The sequence below is a fragment of the Penaeus monodon genome, chromosome 9, assembly GCF_015228065.2.
Source record: "Penaeus monodon isolate SGIC_2016 chromosome 9, NSTDA_Pmon_1, whole genome shotgun sequence".
NCBI classification, from domain to species: Eukaryota; Metazoa; Arthropoda; class Malacostraca; order Decapoda; family Penaeidae; genus Penaeus; species Penaeus monodon.
In genome coordinates, this window is record NC_051394.1 from 45,268,769 (window position 1) to 45,296,268 (window position 27,500).

A 27,500-nucleotide genomic window follows, 5' to 3' on the forward strand; every position below is an offset into this window, starting at 1 on the left:
ATATTCCCCCTCCCCATCTCTCTCCCTTACCCCCTCCCCCCTCCCTCCCATCTCGCCGAGTGCTGGTGGCTACATGACATTATTACAAGGAAAAAAACAAACAAAAACAACAACAACAACAACAACAAAAAACATATATAGGGTCCTTCTAAAAGCTCTCTGGGGACCGCTTCGTGGTGCTTTCCTAGGGTTTATACGAGCGCGTGTGTCTGGCAACATTGTTTTATAGGACGTCCTTAGCTTGACCGCGACATACACAGACATATAGACAAAGTGTTGCCAGAAACGGCGGCGGACTTTGCCCTAGTTCGCTATGGGATGGGAGAGGTTATTCGCGCAGTTGGTATTTTCTGTGCTTCGGTTGTGTGTGTGTGTGTGTGTGTGTGTGTGTGTGTGTGTGTGTGTGTGTGTGTGTGTGTGTGTGTGTGTGTGTGTGTGTGTGTGTGTGTGTGTGTGTGTGTGTGGTGTGTGTGTGTGTGTGTGTGTGTGTGTTTTGTCCGTGAAGCTATAATAATCGTATGTATGTGATTGATCTTTCTTTGGCGTGTTATCTATCTCATCATTTGTGTTTGGTATCATTTGTTCAGCTGTAAATACGTCATATCCTTTTCCTGACGAATTCTCTTAGGAAAATTCATATCAAAACATACAAAATGTAGATAAAGACGCTTTTATATTTATTAAATTGTATGTGAAAAGAATAAAACAGAAAAAAAAAACAGAAAAATACAATAAAACAATAATAAAATAAAAAAAAAACAAAGTGAACACCGCACATAATATACCCACAACTCTCCTCCTCCCCCCCCTCCCCCATACCCCAAGGGCCTGGGGCATCGGGCCTGGGGCGTCGGGCGTCGGGCATCGGGCGTCGGGACCAACAGCCTGTGTGAATTGACGCGACAATGAAAAACTCAACAATTTTCAAAAAGTAACAATAAAATTCCTGTCGGTGGCCGGCCATGGGCGAGGGCGCGGCCATTTGGGATAAGGGGGGGGGGGAGGGAAGGGAGAGAGGGTATGGGGGGGGAAGTGGGGGCGGGTGGTGTCACAATGGCCCGGGGGGATTTTTGTGCCCTTCATTTTGGGTATTTTGGGGTGTGGGTGGGAGAGGGGAGATGGGCCGGGTAGGGAGAGGGGGGGGCAAGGGGAGAGAGAGGGAAGGTAGGGGGGGAGTTTTGATTACTGTCTGGTGACCGTTGCCCGGCCTAAACAACCGCTATCTGTCCCTTCTTTTTTCCTACCGAAAACCTTCACAAATTCACCCCGATTTTCTTCTCCCTTGTCTCTCCTTTCCCCTCCTTCCATCTCTCTCTCTCTCCCTGTTTTTTCTCACTCCACATTTCCACCCTCCACCCTCTCTCTCTCCCTATTTCACCACCCTCCACCTTCTTTCTCCCTCTTTTGCCACACGTATTCCACCCTCCACCCACCCACTATTTCACCACCCGCGCTTCCACCCTCCCCCCCTTTCTCCCCCCCTTCCCTACCCCATAACCCCTAAAACCTTCCGTTCAACAGAGGTCAAACGTAGAAACATTTATCTCAGGCTTGAATTGTCGACATTAGGGGGAGTATTGTCACTTCTATTTTTCCCTCTGTCTGTGAGGGGGGAGGAAGCGGGGGTTAGGGGGAGGGGGAAGGGGAGGGGGAAGGAGTGTGTGTGTGGGTGTGTGTGTGTGTGTGTGTGTGTGTGTGTGTGTGTGTGTGTGTGTGTGTGTGTGTGTGTGTGTGTGTGTGTACGGGAGGATGAGGAGGGCGGGTGATGGTTGGAAAGGGGGGGAAGGAGGGGGAGGGAGATGAGAGGAGGAAATCAAAATCTGTTACTGTAGGGCGTAGCTGGGGAAGAGGGGAAAAGTGAGATAAAGAAAGAGAGAAAGAATGAATAAAGATACTAGAAAGAAATAAAAAACACAAAAGAAAACCAACCAACCAGCCAGCCAGCCACACACACACACACACACACACACACACACACACACACACACACACACACACACACACACACACACACACACACACACACACACATGTACACACAGCGCCATTCAAAACAACCACGTGACTGTCTCGCGCCGACTCTGCGTCACATGAATCCCTCTCTCCCTTCTAAAACATAAATTAATCTAAGTGTTATTTAAACATGACGCTCAGACACTTTAATCATACACGTTTTCCTTCGAACCTTTGTAATTAACAACATATACCGGCCGCTGGGGGGGGAGGGTGATGAGGGAGAGAGGGAAGGAGGGAGGGAGAGGGTAATGAGGGAGGGAGATGAGGGAGGGAGGAGAAGGAGAGGAGGAAGGGAGATGAGGGAGGAAGGGAGGGAAATGAGGGAGGGAGATGAGGGATGAAAAGGAATGGTGTGGATGAGGGAGGGAAAGAGGGAAGAAGAGGCAGCGGAGGAAGAGGCAGTGAAGAAAGGAGAGGAAAAGAATGAAGAAGAAGAGAAGGAAGAAGAGGAGGAAGAAGAGGAAGAAGAAGAGGAGGAGGAGGAAGGCCAGGGTGTGAGGAAGGCGCAACATGCGTCACCGCCAAGCCACGTGCCTCATGAGAAATCGTTTTGCTTCAATGGCCGCCTAATTCTTCCGCCCCGCGCTCCGTTTTCTATGGGGATACGTGCCTTTTTTTTCTTCGTCTCCTTTTTTTAATCTCTCTCTGTCTCTCTCTCTCTTTATTCGTTATCTTGTTTATATGTTGCGGATATTTATTTTATTTTATTTTATTTTTTTATTCCTCTTGTTATCATGATTATCCGATGATTTCTTGCGTGTCCATTTTCTTAAAGAGGGATTTTAGAATAAGACTTAAAGACACTGACCGAAACAAAAAGAAAACGGGAAGGACGAAACGAGGACGAAACACAGTGGAGAAAAAAATAAACAAATAAAAGAGATGCGGGTAAAAAAAAGGAAATATCGGAGATGCCGTTATACAGAGTAAGAAAGAAAGGACGTAGGAGAGATGACGAAAGAGGAAGAGAGAGAGAAAGAGATAGAGAGAGAGAGAAAGAGAGACAGAGAGAGAGAGAGAGAGAGAGAGAGAGAGAGAGAGAATGGAAGGAGGGGAGGAAAGAAGAGAAAGAGAATGGGAGAAGGAGAGAGAGGAGGCGGAAGGGGAGGAGGAGGAGGGGGAGGAGGGGGGTAAGAGGACCACCTGGTAATTGTGAAAAGGCAGTGGTATAATTTCTAAACGTTATTATTATTTGTCGCCCGCCCGCCCGCCCGACCGGAAGACGGCGGCGTAACAAAGGGCGTGTGTCGTGGGCGTGGAAGGTTGTTTTGTGTGTGGGGATGCGGTAGGCCTGTCGTTTTTAAGGTGTGGGTCTCTGTCTCTGCGTTTTTCTCTGTCTTTCTCCCTTTCTCTGTCTCTCTCTCTCTCCCTCCCTCCCCCCCCCATTTGTTTTCCTTTTTATCTCTCTCCTTCATATCGTTCGCTTTCCCCTCCCTCATCTCCTCCTCCTCCTCCCTACGCACTATCACCCGCCATTCCCTCTCCACCCTTCCCTTCCCTTCCCCCCTCTCTCTCTCTCTCTCCCTTCTCCCTTCTCCCTTCTCCCTCCTTCGTCATCAGCGAATTTTAAAAGCCGTTAAAACCAATCCCGTATTTCACAGTCGCCAAACGCTTGCATTTTAAGGTATTTAACCCGAACACGCTACGTAATGCGCGCCAGTCCCGAATTCATCGGCGAAAAAAAAAAAAAAAAAAAAAAAAAAAAAAAAAAAAGTAAATGATAAAAAAAAGGTACAAACAAAAGAAAAAAAAGGAAGAGAGAAAAAAAGGAGAAAATAAATACAAAATAAAAATATATAATAATCACAACAACTATAAAATAAAAAGTAAAAAAGTAAAAAGTTGTAAAAAAAAGAGAAAGCAAGAAAGAAAATAAAAGAGAGAGAGAGATTGAAAAAAAGAGTATCGGTGATATTAAAATAGCATAGTTTGGGGATTCCCCGATATGGAAAATTGATCCCATAGCTTCTAAGTGGGAGGGAGGGAGGGAGGGAGGGAGGGAGGGAGGGGAGGTGATGGAGGGATTGGGGGAGAGAGAGAGAGAGAGAAGGGGGAGGGGGAGGGGGGGAGGAAGATAAAACAAGAGCGTATTCTAAAAAAAAAAAAAAAAAAAAGAAAAACGAAAATCCGGTATTTCGTATCGCGTTTGTACACGTAATCTGAGAGAGTATAAAATAAGATTCGTTCAAGACGTTTTTCGAAAAAGTTCGTCATAAAAAAAAATAAAAATAACGGACGCAAAGGCGGTGTACACGAAGGAAGAGGTAGAGGGGGGGGGGTGAGGGGAAGGGGGTAGAGTTAGGGGATATTTTTGCGGGTAGAGGGAACTGGGGGGGAAGGAGGGGGGGGGGGTAGGTGGGGGTATGGCGTAAGTCTTTGATTGCAAAATACATTTGGGAGAAAAAAAATATTATACATATTTATAATGTCGAGATATTATCTTGATTATTATTTGCAGCTGTTTTTGCACACGCAAGAGAGAGAGAGAGAGAGAGAGAGAGAGAGAGAGAGAGAGAGAGAGAGAGAGAGAGAGAGAGAGAGAGAGAGAGAGAGAGAGAGAGAGAGAGAGAGAGAGAGACGGAGACAAACAGAGAGAGAGAGAGAGAGAGAGAGAAAGAAAGAGAGAGGAAAAAAAAAATACATGGAGATACATATACATCAGACTAATTATCTCTTAATTCTGTTTCAGAATAAAAACAGAGCAACAACAACAAAAAATAATAAATAAATAAATAAGTAAATAAATATAAATAAATGAATAAAAACAATAATTATTTATAACAGAACTATCACGCAGCGGGGAATGAAAAATAAGAATTGTTATGCACAAGTTTTCGAACCAACTTGACCTTCGTAAAACAAAAAAACAACAACAACAACAAACAAGTAAATAACGTTAAGGACAAGAAACTAACGAATCGCATCTATAAAAAAAAAAAAATCCGGAGCATAAAATTCGTCAGCCAATTACCGATCCGATGAAGAAAAAAGAAAAAGAAAAAAAGAGAGAGAGAAAAAGAGAGTAGAAGCTAATAGCCAATCATTCCCTCACCTTTCCTTTAATAAACTCCTTCATCCTACTACCTTTCCCCTGCCTTTCTCTTTCTCTTTCTTCTTTTTTTTTCTGTTATTATTGTTATTTTGTCTTCATCCTCTTTCTCCTGCTTCTCCTCCTCCTCTCCCTCTTCCTCCTTTACCTCCTCCTCCTCTTCCTCCTCCACTTCCACCTCCTCTTTTTCCTCCACCTCCACCTCCTCTTTCTCCTCCACCTCCACCTCCTCCTCCACCTTCTTCCTCCTCCTTCCTCCGATCCGCCAAGGAAGATATAACTCGGCCATACGTCAGCAAGTTAATCATTCCCCAGTCCTAGCTATCGTAATCCATAATCTAGGAGTAATGCTATCAACCTGAGGAGAAGGAAGGATGGCATGACGGCATCAGAGGGAGGGAGGGAGGGAGGGAGGGAGGGAGGGAGGAGGGAAGGAGGGATGGAGGGAGGGAGAGAAAGAGAGCGAGAGAGCGAGAGAGCGAGAGAGAGAGAGAGAGAGAGAGAGAGAGAGAGAGAGAGAGAGAGAGAGAGAGAGAGAGAAAGAGATAAAAAAAAAGAGAGAAAGAAAAAGAGAGAAAGAGAGAAAGAGAGACAAACAGATAGAGGGAGAGATGAGGGGGACGGAAGGAGGGTAGGTAGGGGGCAAGGGGAGGGAGAAAGGCAGTGATATTGTAATGAAGTTTCAATTACCAGTAACTTCCCTTGCAACAACAGTTAATGGCGATAAGGTATGTGATCGCCAAGAAACTCACTCAAACTAATTTCATAATTCAATCTACCGCCACTCCGGCAAGTCCAGACCAAGTGTCGCTTCGGGGAGATGTTCTGATGAAGATGGGGGGGAGGAGGGAGGAGGGAAGGGAGAGGGGGAGTAGGGAAGGGAGAGGGGAGTAAGGAAGGGAGGGGGGAAGTAAGGAAGGGAGAGGGAGATGGAGAGGAGGTGGGAGAGGGGAGGGAGAGGGGGAGGGAGAGGGAAGGGAGAAGGTGAGAGGAGACAGGGGAGAAGGGAGGTTAAGGAGAGTAAATAAGAAGGAGAGGGAGGGAAGAAGGATGGGGAGACGGGATAGAATGGGATTGGGGGAGCGAATGGGAGGGGGGGGGTAGAAGGAGAGGGGAGGGGTGGATAATGGGGAGGGGGCACAGAGCCTTCGCATCTGTATTAAGTTATGCTGAAGGTGAGGGAGGAAGCAGGGGAGATAGAGAGAAGGGGAGATAAAGAGATGGAGAGAAGGAGAGAGAGGGAGAGAGGGAAAAACTTTCTTGTACACGCAGTCTTTAATAACATGTGATATTAACATCGAAAGACGCAAATAAGTCAAACTCTCACTCTCTCTCACTCTCACTCTCTCTCTCTCTCTCTCTCTCTCTCTCTCTCTCTCTCTCTCTCTCTCTCTCTCTCTCTCTCTCTCTCACTCTCTCTCTCTCTCTCTCTCTCACTCTCTGTCTCTCTCTCTCTCATTCAAGACGGCTAAAATCCTTCTAAAATATTTTACCGTTACTCCCTCCTCCTCCTCCTCCTCCCCCTCCTCCTCCCCCCCTCCTCCTCCCCCCCTCCTCCTCCTCCCCCTCCTCCTCCTTCCCTATCCCTTTATCACTTTCCACAACTGTTCAAGACGAAGCACTTCCGATACCTCTTGAACACCAACAACAGAAAGGAGAGAAAAGAAAAAGAAAAGAGGAGAGAAAGAGAGAACGAGAGGATGACCCTTTCTTTACCTTTCCTTTTCTCCTTCACCCCCCCCCCCTCCTTCACCCCTCTCCCCCCACCCTCCCCCCTTTTAGCCCCATGTCGCTTAGTGGTCAAACATGAACTTCCTTTTTTTCCCCACTTTTGAAAAAGGGGGGGAGGGGAGGGGGGGAAGGAGGAGGAGGAGGAAAGGACGAAGCAGAAGATCGCTGAAGAAGGAACAAGTGACGGAGAAGAAAAGGGAGGGGGGGGAGGGAGGGGAAGAGGGGAGGGAAAGGAGGAGGAGAAGAGTCAGCGGATAATCAGAGAAGAGCCATAAAGGGATAAAAGGGGTGGACTAACAAGGTGGTTCAGTTTTGACAATGCGTAGTCCTCAAGAGTGGACAAAGAAGCCGCCACGGTGGTCAAGCCGCAAAGGGGGGGGGGGAGGAGAGGAGGGGAGGGTGGTCAAGCCGCAAGGATGGGAGGAGGGAGGGTGGCCCAGAAGGATGGGGGGAGGAGGGGTGGAGAGGAGAGGGGAGGAGAGGGGTGGGGAGGGGAGGGAGGGGAGGGAAGGGGAGGGGAGGGGAGGGAAGGGGAGGGGAGGAGAAACATAGGAAGGATAAGGCGAAGAGAAGAAGAGGGGATGAAAAGGAAGGAAAGGGGAAGCAAGGGGACCAAGTGGAATATAAAACGGAAGAAAAAGATAGAAAAGAAAAGGAAACAGATAACCCCAAACAAAATAAAACAAAGAAAAAAAACCTGAAAACTTAAGAGGGGAAAAAAAAAAAACGAAAAACAAGGCGAAAAACAGAAAAAAAAGCATACAACGAAGAGGGAAGAGGGGATGGAAGAGGGGGAGGAGAGAGGGGAGTGAGAGAGGATTCGGGTCCATATAGAGAATGGTCAAAGTCATCTCCATTAACCCCTGATTCCATAAAGCTCCTTTCCCCTCTGATGAATGGCGGAGTGGGTTTGGTCAGGGTTATATATCGAGGGGAGAGGAGGTAAGAAAGAGGGGAAAATGAGGAGAGGAAAGGAGATACGAAGATGCATAGAAAGATGGGAGAGGGAGGATACGGGAGGAAGGGAGGAAGAGGAGGAGGAAGTGAAAGATAACAAAAGAGAATACCGAGAGAGATAGAGTGAGGAGATGAGAAGCAGAACAGGGAAGAAGATACGAAATGATAGAAGGCCAACGAAGGAGGGGAAACAAGAGGGAATGCCCGAGAAAGAGGGGAGACGATGGGGAGATCGGGAGATGGGCAGAGGGGAGATACTTCCTGTTCTTATAGTTGTGGTTTGTTCATAATTCACGATATGTTCATTGGCTTCCGGTGACTAGGGGGAGGGGAGAGAGAGAGAGAGAGGGACGAAGGGGGAGGGAGGAGAGGGGAAGGGGAGAAAGAGCCATCTTGGTCTGTATGTTATTAATACTGTTTATATATCTCTTCGTGGTTCTGTCGATTTCTGCGAATGTCGTGGTGTTTGGCCGTGAACGAATGAAAAAATATTTGTATATTCTAACCTTTTATATGGGTGCTCTATTTATCACTTATATATAAAGTGTTTAAAGAATCAATAAGCGAAAGAAAGAGAGAAAAGAAAGAGATAGAGATAGATAGAGAGAGAGAAGAGGAGGAGGGGAAAGAGGAGGGATAAGGAGGATGCATGAGAGAGAGATGGACAAACTCACCCCTGTTTCCTATGAACCACTGTAAGTTCATAATTCCATTAGCTTCCCCTTAAAATCGCACCCTTCGACTCTAACATTCACTCCCTGCCTCTCTCCCTTACCTCCACCCCCCCCCCCTCCTCCTCCTTCAACTCCGTATATCACCGAACGTACCTACCTTTCCTCTCTCTGTGTGGGCTGCATCTCTTTTCTTCTTCTTTCTCCCCAGTTCCTTTTCCCTTCCTCTCCCCATCCCTTTCTCTCCTTTCATCAACCCCATCTTTCCACCTCCTCTCCACCTTTCCCTCTCTTTCACCCTCCCCCCCCCCCCTTTCCTTCCTTGCCCATCCCATATTCTCCTTCTCCCTTCTACTCCATCTTCCTCCCCCCTTCCTCCTCCTCCTTCCTTCCTCCCTCCTCCTCCTCCTCCTCCTTCTTCCACCATCTAACAAAAGCCCGCTCTCCTGCCTCCGCGACCCTCGTCCACCTCGGCTGCCACCGCCAGTCACCAACCCGCCGCACCTTTTTTAAATAGCCCTTTTTAAGAGTGAGACCGAAGAATGAAGACTAGCACGAGGCACACCCACTTTGCCCACCGCCTGCTAAGATCTTAGCCCCCCTTTCCCTCCCCTTCCCCTCCCCCTGTTTTCTCTCTCTCTCCCTCTCTCTTCTCTCCCCTCCTCTCTCTCTCTCTCTCTCTCTCTCTCTCTCTCTCTCTCTCTCTCTCTCGCTCAGCTTCTTCTTCCTTCTTGTCCTTCTCTCCCTCTCTTCATTCTTTCTCAGCCTATTCATTTTCTGTCGTGCCCATCAACCTTTCCACCTAGGGCCAAAGATCTAGCCTCATGCACAGCACAAGTAATAACACTCGAACCTATCCTATATTTTGCTGCTTTCGTCAACCCGCATGTAAATAGTAAGAATAATAAAAGTTCTTTTCCCCGACGCACACTGACATGTATATGTTCCAGTGTCATTTTTTTCTGTAATTCCTTAGGATTGGACGGAGGTAGCGCTGGAACCCTTTTGTTTTCATCGATTTAGAAAATTCAAATTCCCCTCCCTTTCCCTAGTCACAATCTCGGAAACAAAAAAAGAGCACGGGGGGAAAGGGCGGGGGGCTCGGGGGCCCGGGGCACCTCCACTGCCCAAAGGGCGCGTCCGTCCACAAAAATAAAAGGGCTAGGTGACTCCCCCCGCTTAACGGCCCCCTTGGGCTAGTGGTGGGTGTCCGGCAGATGATGGTCAGCAAAGGGGCGGCTGACCAGGGAAAGTAGGATTGCCCCTTTTGTTCTTAGGTTAATCTACCCCCATTGAGGGACTCCGCCGCACCCTCCCAATCCTTGGCACCTGCACTGGCGAGGCACGTTGCGGTTTACGATCACGAAATTATGTGCAATGCAAATGAAAACGCTGGGATTGGAGCGGTTGGGAGGGATCGGAAATCGGAATCGAAACCACACACATCAAACGTCTTAATCAATACAACACGCACCCTTTTTCCTCCTCCTTTTTCCTCCCCCCCTTTCCTCCTTTCCGTCCCTCCCTTTTAAAAGAAAAGGGGGAAAAGTCCCCAAGAGAGAGAGGGGGGGGAGAGGGGGAAACGAGGAGGGGGGAAAGAGAGAGGGAGGGAGAGAGAGGGAGAGAGAAGAGAGAAAAAGAGAGAGAAGAGGGGGGAGAGAGAGAGGGGAGAGCGAGAGCAGGGAATGAAAAGCAATAGTAGAAGAAGAGGAGGAGGAGGAGTTGGAGAAGGAAAGAAGGAAAGAGAACGGACAGGGAGAGAAAAATCATCTCCGGCAACTCCATCAATAAGACGAACTCGAAGAAGTATTAGTCTCCTTTCCATGCTCCCTCATCTACCTCCTCCACCATCCTCCTCCCCCCCCCCCTTCCCCTCCTTCCTCCTCTCCTCGTCTTTCCCCTCCTCCTTCCCCTCTTTCTTTCACCCCCTCCCCCTCTCTATTCCTCCACCCCCTTACTCCCTCTCCCCCTTCCTCCCCCTTTACTCCCTCTCCCCCTTCCCCCCCCTGCTCCCTCTCTCCTCTCACCCAGAGCCTCCCGCCGGCGAATCAACGTAAAACGGCAAATTGATAAGCGAGAGAGCCGCAATAAGGGCTCTGGTGAGATTTATTGTTGTACTTAAGAGTTTCCCGGATGATGGGATGAAGATAATTTAGCCCTGGTCGTCAGTCGTCACTCGCTAGTCGCCAGTCGCCAGTCGCCAACTCTCCCGGTTGCCAGTTGCCAGCTGCCGTCTTTCGAAACCGTCCCATCAACTGGGTCCTCTTCCTTTCTCCGTCCCCCTTTTCCCTATTTTGCTTTTCTCGCCTCTTCTTTTATCCTCCTCTTCCTCCCCCTCTCCATTTTATTCCCCCCTCTTTTCCTCATCCCCACTTTTCCTCCCCCCCCCTTCCTTCCACCCCTGCACTTCCCCCTTCACCCCTCCCCCTTCCCCCTCCCCCATTTCTTCACTTCCCTCCATCTTCTTCCTCCTCCTTCTCCACCCCTTCTTTGCCACCTCCGTCGCCTCTCATCTTCGCAGCGTTTCGGACAACGCGACCTGTAATAAGATGTCCCCCAGGATCTGCAGAGGCTCACCGGGGCCCTTTAATGACCCCTTGCCCCTCCCCCCCCTCCCCATCGCCCCCCCTTTTGTGCTCCTCCCCCTCCCTGTCCTCCATCTTCCTCCCTGCCACCCCTCCCCGCCCCCTCCTGCGTTTCCCCCTGCCTCCCTGTCTCCCTTTTGCCATGCCCCCTACCTCCTCCTTGTTCCTCTTCCTCTCCCCCCTGTCTTCTTGTCTCCCTGCTCCCCCTCTCCCCTCTCTTATTCTCTCGATCTTCCTCTCCTACTTCCTTTCTTCCTTCATATGTTATCTATTCTATTTGTCCATCGTCTTATTGGCTTTTCGTAGAATTATTTGTGTTTTTGAATGTTTGTTTACATTAGTTTCATATTTTCTTCCTTTACATATACTTAAAAAAGAAAAGAAAAGAAGAAACGTTTATTCTCACCATCTCTCTCTCTCTCTCTCTCTCTCTCTCTCTCTCCTCTCTCTTCTTCTTCTCTTTTCTCTCTCTCTCTCTCTTCTCTCTCTCTGGAAAACCCAAAATTTTTAATTAATTTCATTTTCAGCCAAAAAGAAACGCCCCCCTGAATTTCCCCTTTTTTTGATTGGCTTGGCCTCGGGGACCCCAAAACCATTAAAGAACCGCCACAGAGTCCAGTTTCTAAAGTGTATTTTTGATTAATATTATTTTCATTTTAGTTTAAAAGAGAAAATAATAATAATGTATGATTCTAAGATAATGGGATGCATGACGGTTCTGTAATGAAAGTTTAATTGATTTACAGGAGTTTCGGCTTGATTTTGTGTATTTAAAAGAAGAAAATGTATTTGTTGTTGAAAGAGAGAGAGAGAGAGAGAGAGAGAGAGAGAAGAGAGGAAAGGGGAGAAGAGAGAGAGAGAGAGAAAAGAAGGAGAGAGGGGAGAGAGAGAGAGAAAACAAGAAACAAAAACATCAACAGCAGAGGAAGAAGAAAAAGGAAGAGGAAGAGAGAGGAAGAAAAAAAAAACAATAATAAAAAATAAATAAATATGATAATGATAAAATTAATCATAATAATAATAAAATGGAAAAGAAAGAGAAGAGGGGATGGCAGAAATAAATGAAGACACACTCACACACACACTAATTCTCCATCTACCAGGCTCACCGCTCCCTCTTTGCCCTTACTCCCCCCTCCCCCCTTCCCTCTTATTTCTCTATGTACCTGGCCCTTCGTAATAAAAGACACTCACTTAATCCTCTTCTGCCCCTCCTCCCCCCTTTTCCCTCCCTCACTCCCTCCCACCCTCTTCCCTCCCTCCCTCCCATCCTCTCTCCTCCCACCCTCTTCCCTTCCTCCCTCCCTCCCTCTCTCCTCCCACCCTCTTCCCTCCCTCCCTCCCTCCGATCCTCTTTCCTCCCTCCCTCCCTCCCTCCCTCCCTCTTTCCTCCCTCACTGCGACTTCTACTCATTATTGACTGCAAGAATTCTGCCTGTCACCTTCCCCGCGTCTTAGATGAGGGAGAGAACACATAAATGATAAAAATGATAATAAATGATAATGATAATAATAATTATCACAATAATAATGGTGATAATAATAATGATATAATAATAATGATAGTAATAATAATAATAATAATAATAATAATAATAATAATAAAACAATAATAATAATTAATATTATTGTTATTATTATTATTATCATCATTATTATGATTATTGTTGTAGTTGTTATTATCATTATTATCATTATCATTATTATCATTATTATCACTATCCTTAGTGTTATTTATTATAATGACAGTAATTATTCCTATTACTATCGTTACAGCTATTACCAGTACCATTTACTATTACTGTATCATGAATATTATCGTTATTAGTTTGTAAGTATGAATGTCATGGCATTTAAGATAATAACATCAAGTTTGCTTCTAACTCTACGGATGGCTTTCTCCCGATTTCATAAGTCAGCTTATGAAGATGCCGTGATATGAAATTATTTTTAAAAAGTTATGAAGATAGGAAAAAAAAAAAACATAGTGTTAATTGTGTGGCTATAAAACAAAACTTATCAATGCTCAGAAAAGTACCCGCTTTATAAATCACCCAATCCGCCCTCCTCCCTCCTCCCCCCCCTCCCCCCCCCGCCTCTCAATCCACCCAGCTCACGCTAGCAAATCCATATATCCACTTCACCGCCCCCTTCCCCTCCCCCCCTTCTACACCCCCCCCCTCCTTATCCCTATCATATCCACACTCCACACGCTCCAGAGGGCCGTTTCCTTAAAACCGGCCCCCCCCCCCCCTTCTCCTCCCCTTCCTCCTCCTCTTCCTCCTTCTCTTCCTCTTCCTCTTCCTCTTCCAAAGCGCCTTCCTTCTCCTCCACTATTTCTGCCTACTTCTTTTCCACCTCATCCACCTCCTTAAATTTAACTTCCACCTCCTCTACCTCATGATCCACCCCCCCAACCTCCTGAGCCACCCCTCCACCCCCTGATCCACCCCCCTCCACCCCCTGATCCACCTCCTTCAACCCCCTGATCCACCACCCTCAACCCCCTGATCCACCTCCTCCCCCCCTGATCCACCTCCTCCACCCCCTGATCCACCTCCTCCACCCCCTGATCCACCTCCTCCACCTCCACTCTCGATCAGCGCGTAGCATAACAGACTAGGGAGTCTCGCCACGTTAATCTCAGCGACATCTCGGATCATCCTCGAAGACTTATTAAGACCAATGGCAAGGCTCACGGAGGGAGGGAAGGGAGGGAAGGGAGGGAGGGAAGGGAAGGGAAGGGAAGGGAAGGGAAGGGAAGGGAAGGGAAGGGAAGAAAGGAAGGGAAGGGGGGGATAGGGGGAAGGAAGGGATGGGAAGGGAAGGGAAGGGAGGGAAGGGAGGAGGGAGGGAGGGAGGAAATAAGGGAGAGAAGGAGGGAGGCTGTACCCACCCAGTGACCGCCCACCAGCCTACCCGCCCACCGAGCGCCCACCGTCACATCTGTGTCGCGAGTTGGATCAGTTCTTGAGGCGTTTCTGCTGCTGCTTTGTCTCTACGTCGATCTCTCTCTCTTATGCGTGTGTATATGTATATATATATATATATATATATATATATATATATATATATATATATATATATATATATATATATATATATATATATAATATATACATAACTATATATACACACACACACACACACCCACACATATATATATATAATATATATATATATATATATTATATATATATAATATAATATATATATATATATTATATTATATATATATATATATATATATATATATATATATATATAAACATATACATACACACCCATATATGTGTGTGTGTGTATGCGTATGGGATTGAGAAATCCAGCGACTGAAGACAACGCGCCAGGAATGACACAGACGCACGTAATTAAATCAGCTCTAATTAAGGCGAATTTACGGCAACAGTACTTCATTCTCCTCCCTCCCCCCCACCCACATCCCCCCACCCACCCTAGTAAACACAAGGAAGACACACGCCAACAAATCGCTTTGAAATCTTCACCATCATCAAGGTATTAGCATAGGCCACAAGCATCCCTCCCCCCCTTGATCTCTCTCCTCTCCCCTTTCTCTCTCTCTCTCCTCTCCTCCCCGTCTTCTCCCTTCTCCCTTCTTTTATTTTCCTTAATTCAATCTCCTCCCCCTATCTCTATTCCCATTTTACCTTCATGATAAAATGTTCGATGTGTGAATGTGCATTTATGACGATCATTCGTATGTGTTAAAAAAAAAAAGACTTGAATTATTTAAAATTTGAATGTTCATTTAACATGTTCATTTGCATAAAAAAAAAGAATAATGTAACCATAGCGGCTTTCGACCTGCCCCCCCCCCTCACTTCCCCCTTATCTCCCCCCCCCCCGCCCCTCTGCCGATCATCATATAGCCGCGGTTTCCGATGCTTGAAATGCGGACGGGAAGTTAGGCGAGGAGGAATGGGGGTGGTGGTGGTGGGGGGGGGAGGCGATGAATAAGATGTAGCACAAGACTTGACGTAGATAAAAAAAAAAAAAAAAAAAAATCCCATCGAAGATAAAACAAGAGCCTACTTTACATCCAGCCCTTCACTTTACCTCCCTCCCCTCTCCCTTTCCCTCCCAACCTCCCTCCCTTCCCACCCTTTACCTTCCTCCCCTTCCCACACCCTCCCCTCCCTTCCTCTCTCTCCCCCTCCCTTCCCACCCTCCACCCTCCCCAATCTCCCCCCTCCCTCCTCCCACCCTCCTTCACCCCTCCCCTCCACCCTCCTCCCCCTCCTTCACCCCTTCGATTTCTAGTAAGCTCCGTCCCCCACCAGGCACATTGTCCCGGCCTCAATTTACACGCCTGGTCGACTCTCTGGGCTTACCTGATATATTGGAGTGGTCGGGGAGGGGGTAGGGAGTGCCTGGTAGGGACGTGGGGGTGTGTGGTAGGGAAGGAGGGAGGTGGGGTTAAGTAGGGGTGAAGGGGTGTGTGTGGTAGGTCCGAGGGGAGGAATGGTATGGGGTAGGGAGGGGGTGAGGGGAGAAAGGGGTTAGGGATAAGTGGTAAGGGACGGTTGGTTAAGGGCCGAGGGGGAGGTGGGGAGGTGGGAAGGTGGGGATGAACGGGAGGGGGGGGCTTGTCTGATGGCACCGATGCAGCCGTGTACAAACAGTGGGATTAGGTGGAGCCTGGTTACTAATTATCAAACAACCTCGGTCCAATTGTCTGCCGATTGTGTATCTCTCTCTCACTCACTCTCTCTCTCTCTCTCTCCCTCTCTCTATCTATCTATTTATCTATCCATATATATATATTATATATATATATATATATATATATATATATATATATATATATATATATATATATATATACATATATATCTGACCATCTATCTTTATACATCTATTTCTCTATCTGTTTGGTTCTATCTATCTATCTTTTTATATCTGTCTATCCATCTACCTTTATATCTATCTATTCATCTATCATTATTTATAGACAGCATATATATATATATATATATATATATATATATATATATATAGATATAATATATATATATATATATATACAGATATATATATATACATATATATATATATATATATATATATATATATATATATATATATATATATATATATATATATATATGTATATATATATATATATATATATATAAATATATCTTTCAATATTTGTCTCCTTCTGCCTGAGAGAATGAGAGAGACAGAGAAAAATAAATAGACAAATAAACAAATAAACATATACACCAATAGACTCACACAAACACACCGCAATGACAGACACACAAACACACACACAGAAGAGGAGACAGAGACGCTTAATAACCGCGCCTGTGTGATCGCCAGCCTAATTGGAGCACGCGCTTCGGTAAATCCCCCTCCCCCCCTCTCTCCCCCTCCCTCCCCCAACCGCTAAACCCCTCTCTCCGCCCCCCCCCCTCCCCCACTATCCTTCTTACCCACCTTCTTGCAAATCCCAATATTTCTCTCTACGTCTTTTTGACCTTCTCCAACTCCACCTTTTCCTCCCCGCTCTCCCCTACCCACTATGCCAATTCCCCCAACCCACTACCCTTTTCCCCAACCCACTACCCCCTCATATTCCCCCACCCACTACCCATCTCTTCCCCCACCCACTACCCCCCTCCTATTCCCCCAACCCACTACCCACCACATCCCTCCTATCCCCCCAACCCACTACCCCCCTTATCCCCTCCTATCCCCCCGCCCCCCCCGCTAAAGCCCGCGACGTTATTAGACCGCGGCGGGATCCACCAGGTGGCGCGGGACAGGTAAGACGCGGATCATTCCAGATCATCAACCTCATTACTCTCCTCATTACCATCCTCATCATCGCCACCGACATGATGGACTCGTTCCCCGCCTTCTCCTCTTCTTCATCTTCCTCTTTCTATTTCCTTTTCTTTCTTCTCTCCCTGTTATCTTCTCTTCACACTCCTCTTCTCCATCTTCCTCTTCGTCTCTTTCTATTTCCTTTTCTTCCTTCTCTCCCTACTTATACTTATCTCCTTATCGTCTCTCCGTCTCTCATTTTCATATCAAATATACCTCTATATTTTCCCTTTCCACTTTCCTTCACATCTTTCTCCTCCTCTCCTACCATCTCTCTCTTTACGCACCTATACCATTATCCTCTTTCCCTCTCTCCTCTCCCCTCTTTCTCTCTCCTTATCACTCACGTCTAGTTAATGACAGCGCGATATTTACTATAATGAGAATGTGTTGGAAGTAGTAGTATCACTAATAGTAGTAATATTAGCATCTGTAAAAATAGCAATAAAGATGAGGACGAGGCCTAAAAGAAGATAATATAATATGAGGAAATGAGATGGATGAATAAATGATAAGGTAAATGGAGAACCAAACAAAGGGGTAAATGTGCGATACTAGAATAACGCAAAAACTATATATATATATATATATATATATATATATATATATATATATTATATATATATATATATATATATACACACCATATATATATACATTTATATATATATATATATATATATATATATATATATATAATATATATATATATATATATATATATATATATATATATATTTATACATATATATATACATTTTTCCTCCTCTCCTCTCTTCCCTCTTTCCTTCTCTCTATACCCTCCCTTCCATCCTCCCTCCCTTCTACCCTCCCCCTCTCTCTCCTTCCCTCCCTTTCGCACCTCCTTTTTCAAGAGAAGCATAGGTTCCTCTCCACCTCATTAGCAACGTCATCGCCGTTATCATAGCCGTCAATGTAGAGGGAAAGGGGAGAGGAGGGGATAAAAAAGGGGGATGATAAAGGGAGGAATAAGATGGAGATGATGAGAGAAAGATGGGAGGGAATGGGCGTGGAGGAATGGAAGGAAGGAGGGTGGAAGAGAGGGAGAGGGGAAGAGATAGAGAGGTGGAGAAATGGAAGGGACGAGGCAAGAGGGCATGCGAGAGACGGTAGAGAACGCGAAAAGAAATTAGAAAAGGGAGAAAATAGAAAGAAACGAAAAGAGGAAGAGCGAAAGACAATGATAATACTAAGAGCACGCGAGCGAAAGAAGGAGATAAAAGAGAAATCAACAAAAAGGGGGAAACGCCGCTACGATAACAACCGTTCATGTATCTGTCACGCTTGTCCATACCGAGCTCCCCTCTCCCCTCCCGACTCCCTCTCCCCTCCCGACCCCCCCTCTCTCCTCCCGACCCCCCCTCTCTCCTCCCGACCCCCCCTCTCTCCTCCCAACCCCCCTTCTCCCCTCCCGACCCCCCCTCTCTCCTCCCGACCCCCCTTTCCCCTCCCGACTCCCCTCGCCTCCCCTCTCCCTCTCGCCCCTTCGTCGCCAGTGGTAGACAGTCGCCGCCCACGAACCTCGTCGGTGCTAAGGCTATCAACACCTCTGCCCTCTCTTCCCCTCTCTCCTCCTCCTCCCTCTTCTCCCCTCTCTCCTCCTCCTCCTCCTCCCCTCCCCTCTCTCTCTCATCTCCCCTCCCCTCTCTCTCTCTCTCTCATCTCCCCGGGTCAATGAGGGGAGCCGACCATACATCGCGACCTGACGCATCTATCTTGCTCCCCTTTCACATCCCCTCATCCTCATCTTTTCGTCTCTTTCTCTTTCTTCCTCTCTCTCTTTCATTCTCTTTCTTGTTCTTTAGCTTTCTCTTTCTTCCCCTTTCTCTTTTATTCTCTTTCTCTTTCTTTCGTTTTCTTTCTCTTTCTCTTTTTCTCTCTCACTCACTCACTTCCTTCCTTTCATAAACTTTTCCCTCAAAAAAAAGAGAGAGAGAGAGAGAGAGAGAGAGAGAGAGAGAGAGAGAGAGAGAGAGAGAGAGAGAGAGAGAGAGAGAGAGAGAGAGAAATATATATATATATATATATATATATATTATATATATATATATATTTATATATATATATATATATATATATATATATATAATCAGATCAAATAAAACGACGAAAAAGAATAACGAAGACAGAACAAATAAAAATAATAACAATAATAAAACTAACAATCAGAAAAAAACACAGACAGCCAGACAAATCACCCCCCTCTTCCCCCTTCCCCTCACCCCCCCCTTCCCCTCACCCCCTCCCCATTTGATTCAATAACACACCTGCGGAATAAAAATGACGAGATATCACAAAACAAGTGTGCGTGTGTGTCGACCAGGAGGGGAGGGGGAAAGAGATGGGGGAGAGGGGGGGTAAGAGATGGGGGGGAGGGTAAGAGATGTGGGGAGGGGGAAAGAGATGTGGGGAGGGGGAAAGAGATGGGGGAGAGGGGGGGTAAGAGATGTGGGGAGGGGGTAAGATATAGGGGAGGGGGGGTAAGAGATGGGGGGAGGGGGTAAGATATAGGGGAGGGGGTGAGAGAAGGAGGGGAGGTGGTAAGAGAAGGAGGGGAGAGGGGAAGAAAAAAGGGGGGGGCAGGAAGAACATCTGTTCACCTTAACTTTCTGAACAATGTTACTCTAAGCAGAAAAGACGTATTATCTAACAACAATAATACCAAGAAAAAAACAGTAATAATAAAATATAATAATAATAATAAAAATAGTAATAATATTAAAAATGATAATGATAATGATAATAATTATAACAAAAATAGTACTAATACTAATAACAATGATAATAATACTAATAACAGTGATAATAATAATAATAATAATAATAATAATAATAATAATGAATTATAACAAGACTAACAATAAAGTTAAACTAATGATGGCAATGATAGCATAAAATAATAATAATAGGAATAATAATAATAATAATAATAATAATAATAATAATAATAATGATAATGATAATGATAATGATAATGATAATGATAATAACAATAACAACAACAATAACAACAACAACAATAATAACAATAACAACCATACCGCAAACACGCACAACAGTAATCAGCGACACAATAAAATGAAATAAACAACATGCAAAGAGAAAGAGCGATATCGTCATCGTAATATCGGTGACTTGCCTTCGCGAATCGGACAATACTCGCCACGTTATCTGCCAGTCGCGGCCGCTAACTCAACGCGGCGTGGTTCGTAATCTGCGCGATGTGGCGATTTATATATTTATTTATTTATTATTGTTATTACTTTTTATTTAAGTTATATTTCTTCGGTAATTTCGTTTAATCGCGTTTGGGTAGGGGGATGGGTGAGGGTGAGGAGGAGGAAAGGGTGGGTGAGGGAGAGGAAGGATGGGGGGGGAGGGAGAGGAAGGATGGGGGGGGAGGGAGAGGGAGGATGGAAGGAAGGAGAAGGAAAGAGGATGAGTGGAAGGGAAAAGGGGGAGAAGAGAGAGGGAGATGAAAGATGGAAGGTAAAGGCAGGAAGAGAGGAAAGGCAAGATCGACAGAAATAGAAAAAGAAAAGAAAAAAGTGAAGAGAAGGGGAAAGCAGGAGAGGGGGGAGGGGGAGGGGGAGGGTAAGGGAGGCGCGTAAAACGATACATTCCGTTCGAAATAATGAAATCTGAAAAACGGCGATTCGTTTTTCGGCGGGTCCATTTGCGCGCGAATTTGTGTCCTGTGCGATATCCTCTGCAGTTATTATTTTTTCTCTTTTTCTTTTGTTTTATCACTATCCCTTATTCTATTTTACGGCTAAATTCGAATTCCCGCCTCATCAAGAAAGAAAAAGAAAATATGATAATTTTTTTTCCATTTTTGGGAATGGGGGGGAGGGATCGAAAAAAAAAAAATCGCGAAACGCAGAAGGATAATAATAAACTAGCAATAAAGAGCCGACAAAGGAGATAAAAAAAAGTGAACATAAAAAAAAAGAGCAATAATTAAAAGATAAAAAAAGGACAAAGATGAAAAAAGAAACAGACCACGTACTAATGAAAGCCCCCCCCCCCCAAAAAAAAAAAAAAAAAAAAAAAAAGAAATGCAAAAAAAAAAAAAAAGCAAAAGCAAAAAAAAAGAAAAAAAAAAGAAAAGAAAAACCCAAAAGAAAAGAAAAGAAAAAAAGTTAAAATTCCTCCAAAATTCGGCTCCTAATGGACACGAGGCGCGATTTCATTGGTGGAACTCCGACGGCCAATAATTTCGGCGGGAATTTAATGTACACTTAAATCCCGCTCTGTGATTGGCTCTCAGTGGTCATAATAACATTACCGGCGCTCCCTTTGTCCGGTCGCCGCTTCGTTCGCTTTAGAAATGGAAACCGAGGCTGAGTGTATATATGGTCAGTAATACAATTTGCAATGCCGAAGGGGAGATCCGGTAAGTAAAGGAAAGCAAAGCCTAGGAAAGATGCAAGCTTGCAATATCGCGCTATTTTTTGGGGGGGGAGGAAATTTTTTAAAAGGTTTTAACGGATGGGATTCTAGTACAAGGATGTTCCAGTATTTGGAGAAAAAAAATCTCGCTCTTTTTGTGTATTATTATTTTTTTTTATTGCATGTTGAAAAGGAAGTATCAGTGTGTATTTATTTAGTCATGTGCGGTGTAGCTAAATGTATCGGTCTTTTGAACCATTTCAGTCAATATGCGCGTTGATTGTGCTGAATGGGAGGGAAGATGGGGAATAAAGCGCAAAAAGGGAGGATAAGTGGAGAGAGAGAGAGAGAGAGAGAGAGAGAGAGAGAGAGAGAGAGAGAGAGAGAGAGAGAGAGAGAGAGAGAGACAGAGAGCGCGCGCAAGAGCGCAACAGAAAACGTGGCGTGCATCTCCCGTAGAGTTTTACTGCCGCCTTTCCCGTTTGCCTCGGGTCGCAAATTTCTTATGTGTATTTTGAGTCTAATGTTTAGCTTCACAATATACATCGAAGAGTGATGGTAATAAGGTAAGGGAATGTATGTGAATGGAGAATACGATATATATATATATAATATATATATATATATATATATATATATATATATATATATAGAGAGAGAGAGAGAGAGAGAGAGAGAGAGAGAGAGAGTGTGTGTGTGTATAAAACACATATCTATTGCCACAAGCAAGGCAGAATATTATCTATCAAAACAAAATCTCTCTCTCTCTCTCTCTCTCGCTCTCTCTCTCTCTCAGACCCCATATCACAGATGACCAATCTAACAGCGGTCATACAACCAACCATACAAATGCATTAATTCTGCCTAAGGGGGTCATCCGGCACCGACCCCCCCCCCCTCCCTCCTCCCCCTCCCCTCGTCTCCATCTGAGGGGAAATTCGGAGAGGGGTTGAGGGGTCATTCTCGATAGGGGTCGGGGTCGCTCCGATTCCCGAATTGTTGGAATGGGAATGGCATACTTGGCGACGCTGTAATTGGTGCCATATATATGTGTATGTACGCCGTTGTGTGTGTGTGTGTGCGCGTGTGTATGTGTGTATGTGTGTGTGTGTGTGTGTGTGTGTGCGTGTGTGTGTGTGTGTGTGTGTGTGTGTGTGTGTGGTGTGTGTGTGTGCGTATCTCGATTTTCCTTTGTTTCTTCTTCGCAATTTTATCTCTTAAAACCCAATTTTTTCTTCCCTTTTCTTCCTTTTCTCTTTCATCTTCTTTCTCTATTTTTCCATTCTTTTGCGATTCCTTCTTCTTCTTCTCATTACCATTCTTACTGTTCTATTCTTGGCTTTTAATCAGCGTTTTTCGAGGAAAGAACAAAAGAAAATAACCTTGAGACACTTAAATTAATGAAACGAAGGAAAATAATACCAAGAAGAATAAGAATAAGAAGAACGAAGAACCGATAATTACCAACAATTCCGTATAAGGACAAAAAAAAAAGAAGAAAAAATAAAACGCGATTAACTTCATTAACTTTTAAAAATAATAATAATAATAATAAATAATCATAATTTTAAAACGATAAACCATATTATTTCAATCGCTTTTATCTTTTCTTCATCACTCCTCTCCTCCCCCTCCCCCCCCCTTTTCACACGTTTACTTCTTGCATTTCCTGCTAATGAATGCTTATGAATCGTGCAACGCTTGTTATGCAACCGTAAAGTCTTTTATATATATATATACATACATAATTATATATATATATATATATATATATATATATATATATATATATATATATATATATATATATCATTCTTTATTATTGCTATTATTCTTATTTCACTTTCCTGGGATCCAGACACGTGCTTTCCCTAAGACTTTTAAAGGGGCAATTAAAAATAATTAATTCCAGAGTTTACATAATTTTTTTTCTCTCACTCCCCCGTCTTTTTTTTTCTTTCCAATTTCCTCTTTATTTCTTTTCTTTTCTTCATGGAATACATATTTTTTTTTAGATTTTTTTTTTTTCTTTCTTACTTGGTATTTCTCTCTCTCTTCTTTCTCTCTCTCTCTCTCTCTCTCTCTCTCTCTCTCTCTCTCTCTCTCTCTCTCTCTCTCTCTCTCTCTCTCTCTCTCTTCCTCTTCACCCCCCCCCCCCCACCATCCCTGCCTTTGGGTCGGAAATAAGCAACAATTAACGAGATTCTCACTAGGGGAGCTCCCCACCCTCCCCTCCTTACCCCCCTCCCCTCCCCCTCCCCTACCACCCTCGCTGATTGCGCTTGTGGGATTGGGTATGGGGGGGGAGGGGGAGAGGAAAGGAGAAGAGACCGAGGGAGAAGAGGAGGAAGAGGAAGAGGAAGGGAGACGGTGGAGGAGGAGGAGGAAGGAGAGGGGAAGAGGAAGAGGAAAAAGGAAGAGAAGGAAAAGAAGAAGAAGAGCAAGAGGAGGAGAAAGGAGAAAGAGAAGAGGAGAAAGAAGAAGAAAGAGGGAAAGATGAGGAGGAAGGAGAGGGGAAAATCGGGAATGAGCATAAAGCCAAATTGTCTCTACAGTTAACAACCTTACCGAAGCTTAGCCATATAATAATCCTCGAGGAGGAAGAGTATGTGAGACCTGGAGGCTTTTCTCCTCCTCCTCCTCCTCCTCCTCTTCCTCCTTCTCCTCCTCCTCCTCCACTACCTCCTCCTCCTCTTCCTCCTCCTCCTCTCCCTATTTCTCCTCTTCTTTCTCCTTCTCCTCCTCCTCTTCCTCCTCCTCCTCCTAAAAGCTAATAGGTAATGACTAGTAGATAACACCTAGTAAGTAATGGCTAGTAAGTAACAGCTATTAGGTAATAGCTAATAGGGTAATGGCTAGTAGACAGTAGGCAGTGGGTAGCGACGGCGGAAGAAAATCCCAACCTTGTTTACACATTCTCTTCGCAGGAATTACAAACGTTTGCTACACCCGGGCCGTGTAGCCACCGAGAGGGCCTGCGTACACATTTCCTCCCGTAAGGAATCGTCTTGCAGGGAGAGAAAAGGGAAAGAGAAAGAAAAAATAGAAAGCCATCTGAATGCTTTCTTTCAACGTGGATGATGAAAACAGGGGCGTTTTTTTAAAATTTACCAGTACGTACACACACACACACACACACACACACACACACACACACACACACACACACACACACACACACACACACACACACACACACACACACACACACACACACACACACACACACACACACACACACACACACACACACACACACACACACACAAAACACGCACGCGAGTCGCACGTCAAGACCCAATGTTACGTATTCCCCCCCCCCTCCCCTCCCCCCCTTTTTTTTCTTCAAGCTCCTAACCTCCCCTACCCTCCCTCTCTACCCTACCCTCCCTCCGTCCCGCCCTCCCTCCCTGCCTTGCCCTTGCCCCCCCCCCTCCCAACCCCTGCACCCCCCCTACCCCCTCTGCACGTGCAAAAACGGTCCGTTCCTCGGCCGACTCGCACGCGCCGAAGGAATAACAGAATGAATAATAGGCGGTTGACTAAGTATAAGGAAGATAGGTCGTTAAGGGTCATTCTGTAATGCTTTATTCTTATCATCATTATTATTTAGACGCTCTCATTCTCTTTTCTCCCTTCTTCTCTTTTCTCAATTGGTGTTTCTTTTCTATTTTCGTATTTCTTATTCTCTCTCTCTCCTTTTTTTCTAGGTCCGTTCTCTTTTTCTTTCTCTTTTTTTCTGTGTCTTTTCTTTTTCTTTTTCTCTTCTTTCTTTTCCCTTCTCTCTCTTTCGCTTTTCCCGACTTCTTCTCCTGTCATTCGTCTTTCAGCTTTTATCTGTCCTTGTCCGTTATCGCTATCCCTTCTCTGTTCGTCTCTTCCTAATTATTCCTTCCTCTTTCTATTTCTCTTATATCCCGTGCTTTTATCATCCCCGTCGCTTTCCGTGTTCCTATCACCCTCTACTATTTAATTCCAGCCTTTATTCACTCTCCTTTCTTCCCTCTCTCCTCTGTTTCTCGCAACTTTCTACATTATCATCTTCTGTTGCTTTTCCCTCCATCATTATCAAACCTCTACCTCCTCCTCCTTTCCGTGCTAACCGTCCAACCGTTCCTTTCCCTTCTGGACATGCAATGCAAGGCAAAAGAAAATCTAACATTCTACAATTTTATTGCAAACATAGATAACACGTAATCTACTCCATGTAACCAATCTTATTCTCCTTTCGTCTTGAAACAGAGATAAAACAGTAAAATACAGACACCGACATGTACGATATATATATTCTGGGATTTTATAGAAACGATGGCGAACGAGGTTACACTATAGATATGGCTAAATATATATACATTTCGCAGAATAAAGATTTATGGTTGAATTAACCACGTGTTACTAGTGAACAACTATTCGTGCAAAAGCATAGACAACATTAGCAATATTTACCACAATAACAACAAGCAGTGATGATAATAATGATGATGATGAAGGTGATAGTAATAACGACAGTAATAATAATAATAATAATAATAATAATAATAATAATAATAATAATAATAATAATAATAATAATAATAATAATAATAATAATAATAACTACGAAAAAGACAGCAACACTGTTTTTTACACCGTCCGGATCTTTAAACTTGAAAATTAATGAGAGGAAAATACCTATTTATAAACAAACTGCGCACACCACCGCTGTACTGAGGTATCGGCATCAATAAAGGATTTTTCTTAGCACTTACAGAGGCTTGTCTTACGCATATCCTTAGCGTGGGCGGCCTTTTAAAATAGGAGAGAGAGAGAGAGAGAGAGAGAGAGAGAGAGAGAGAGAGAGAGAGAGAGAGAGAGAGAGAGAGAGAGAGAGAGAGAGAGAGAGAGAGAGAATGAAATGAAAGGAGATGAAATGCGAGAACAAGAAGAAGAAACACAAGAACACGAAATCGGCGATGACGAAAGAGGCAAAGCTAGTTACGAATTAACGAAATGATTAACTTCCGTTACGACGCAATTGACCCGAGAGAAGTCGGAGAGAGAAAAAAGAAAGAAAGAAAAGAAAAAACGTGTGGATAAGAGAGACAAATAATTTCGTGAGCGATGTAGAGGAGAGAAAACAGAGAGAGAAGACAGATGGAGACGAAAATAGGGAAACAAGACAACCGAAAGAGAGGGGAAATTATTATTTTCCCCACCCTTCCTCTTTTCCCCTTCTTTCCTTAGAACCTTTTTCTTCGTCATCATGAAACGAACACAGAACACACGATATATGATAAAGCAGAGACATACACACAGGCGCCAGAATGAAGGTTAGGGAAATCGCGCAACACACGCCGACCGGAAGGCAAAGAATAACACCAGAGAATAAAACCAGAATAAAGAGGAGACAAAACGTAAACACAACCGAACAAGAACAACCACACGCCAAACGAAAAGGTGAAATAAGGAACAGAAAAAAAATATATATAAATAATAATAATAAATAATATCAAAAACTTACCTTTCTTTCTCTCATCTTTCTTAATCTCATCTTTCTCGTTGTCAGGGTTTTTGAGGAACATGCTCAAGAGAGCTAGGTTTCCCGGATACAGCACTTCCATCTTCTGCGGTTCAGGATTTCGGAGTTTCATACAGGAGGCAGGCTGTAACACGGCTGTACTTCTGATAACATGCCCAACCAATCGCACTCGCTGCTGTCCCCGGGTATTTTTGGTTTGTGTGTTTTATTTTGCGTTTGAGGGGGGTGGGGGGGTCGTTTTGTTTTTGTTTTTATTGGTAGTTCTTGTTGTATGCTTTTCTTTTCCTTTTTTTTCTCTTTCTTTCTTCTACTCCTTCGTCTACACCTCCTTCGGAGGTAACACTATTTTTTCCTCTCTCTTTTCTTATTTATTTTCTTTCCCCCTTTTTCTCTTTCTTCAAAATCTCTCCCTTTCTTCAGGAGGGAGAGAGAACTTCACTGGTCACAAACCAAAAGATAAAACCAAACAAAATAAACAAAACAAGTTGTCAGCTGTGATGTTTACTTCTTTTTTTAAAAAAACAATCTTACTTTTTTTCTCTCTTAATCAGATCATTTTTTCCAAATAAAAAAAGGGAGCTTTTCTATTTTTTCCTCTTTTCAAAAGTCGCCGGAAGTCGTTTCTCTCTCATCGTTTCCTTTTTAAAGCAACAAACTTGAGTAAACGATAAGAAGGGCTCGCGAGGGGAAAAATAGATATGATTTTT

General features: G+C 44.5%; 1 protein-coding gene across 1 annotated transcript in view; it reads right to left on the bottom strand.

Annotated features, from left to right (window-relative positions):
• Positions 1 to 27,500, bottom strand: part of LOC119577205 (B-cell lymphoma/leukemia 11A-like) — a 92,940-nt gene that overhangs the window by 64,958 nt on the left and 482 nt on the right. Inside the window, exon 1 of the mRNA XM_037924936.1 lies at positions 26,776 to 27,500. This exon is cut by the window's right edge and continues 482 nt beyond it. Coding sequence (XP_037780864.1) covers positions 26,776 to 26,905 — 130 coding nt within the window. The 5' untranslated portion in view covers positions 26,906 to 27,500. The remainder of the gene's footprint in view (positions 1 to 26,775) is intronic.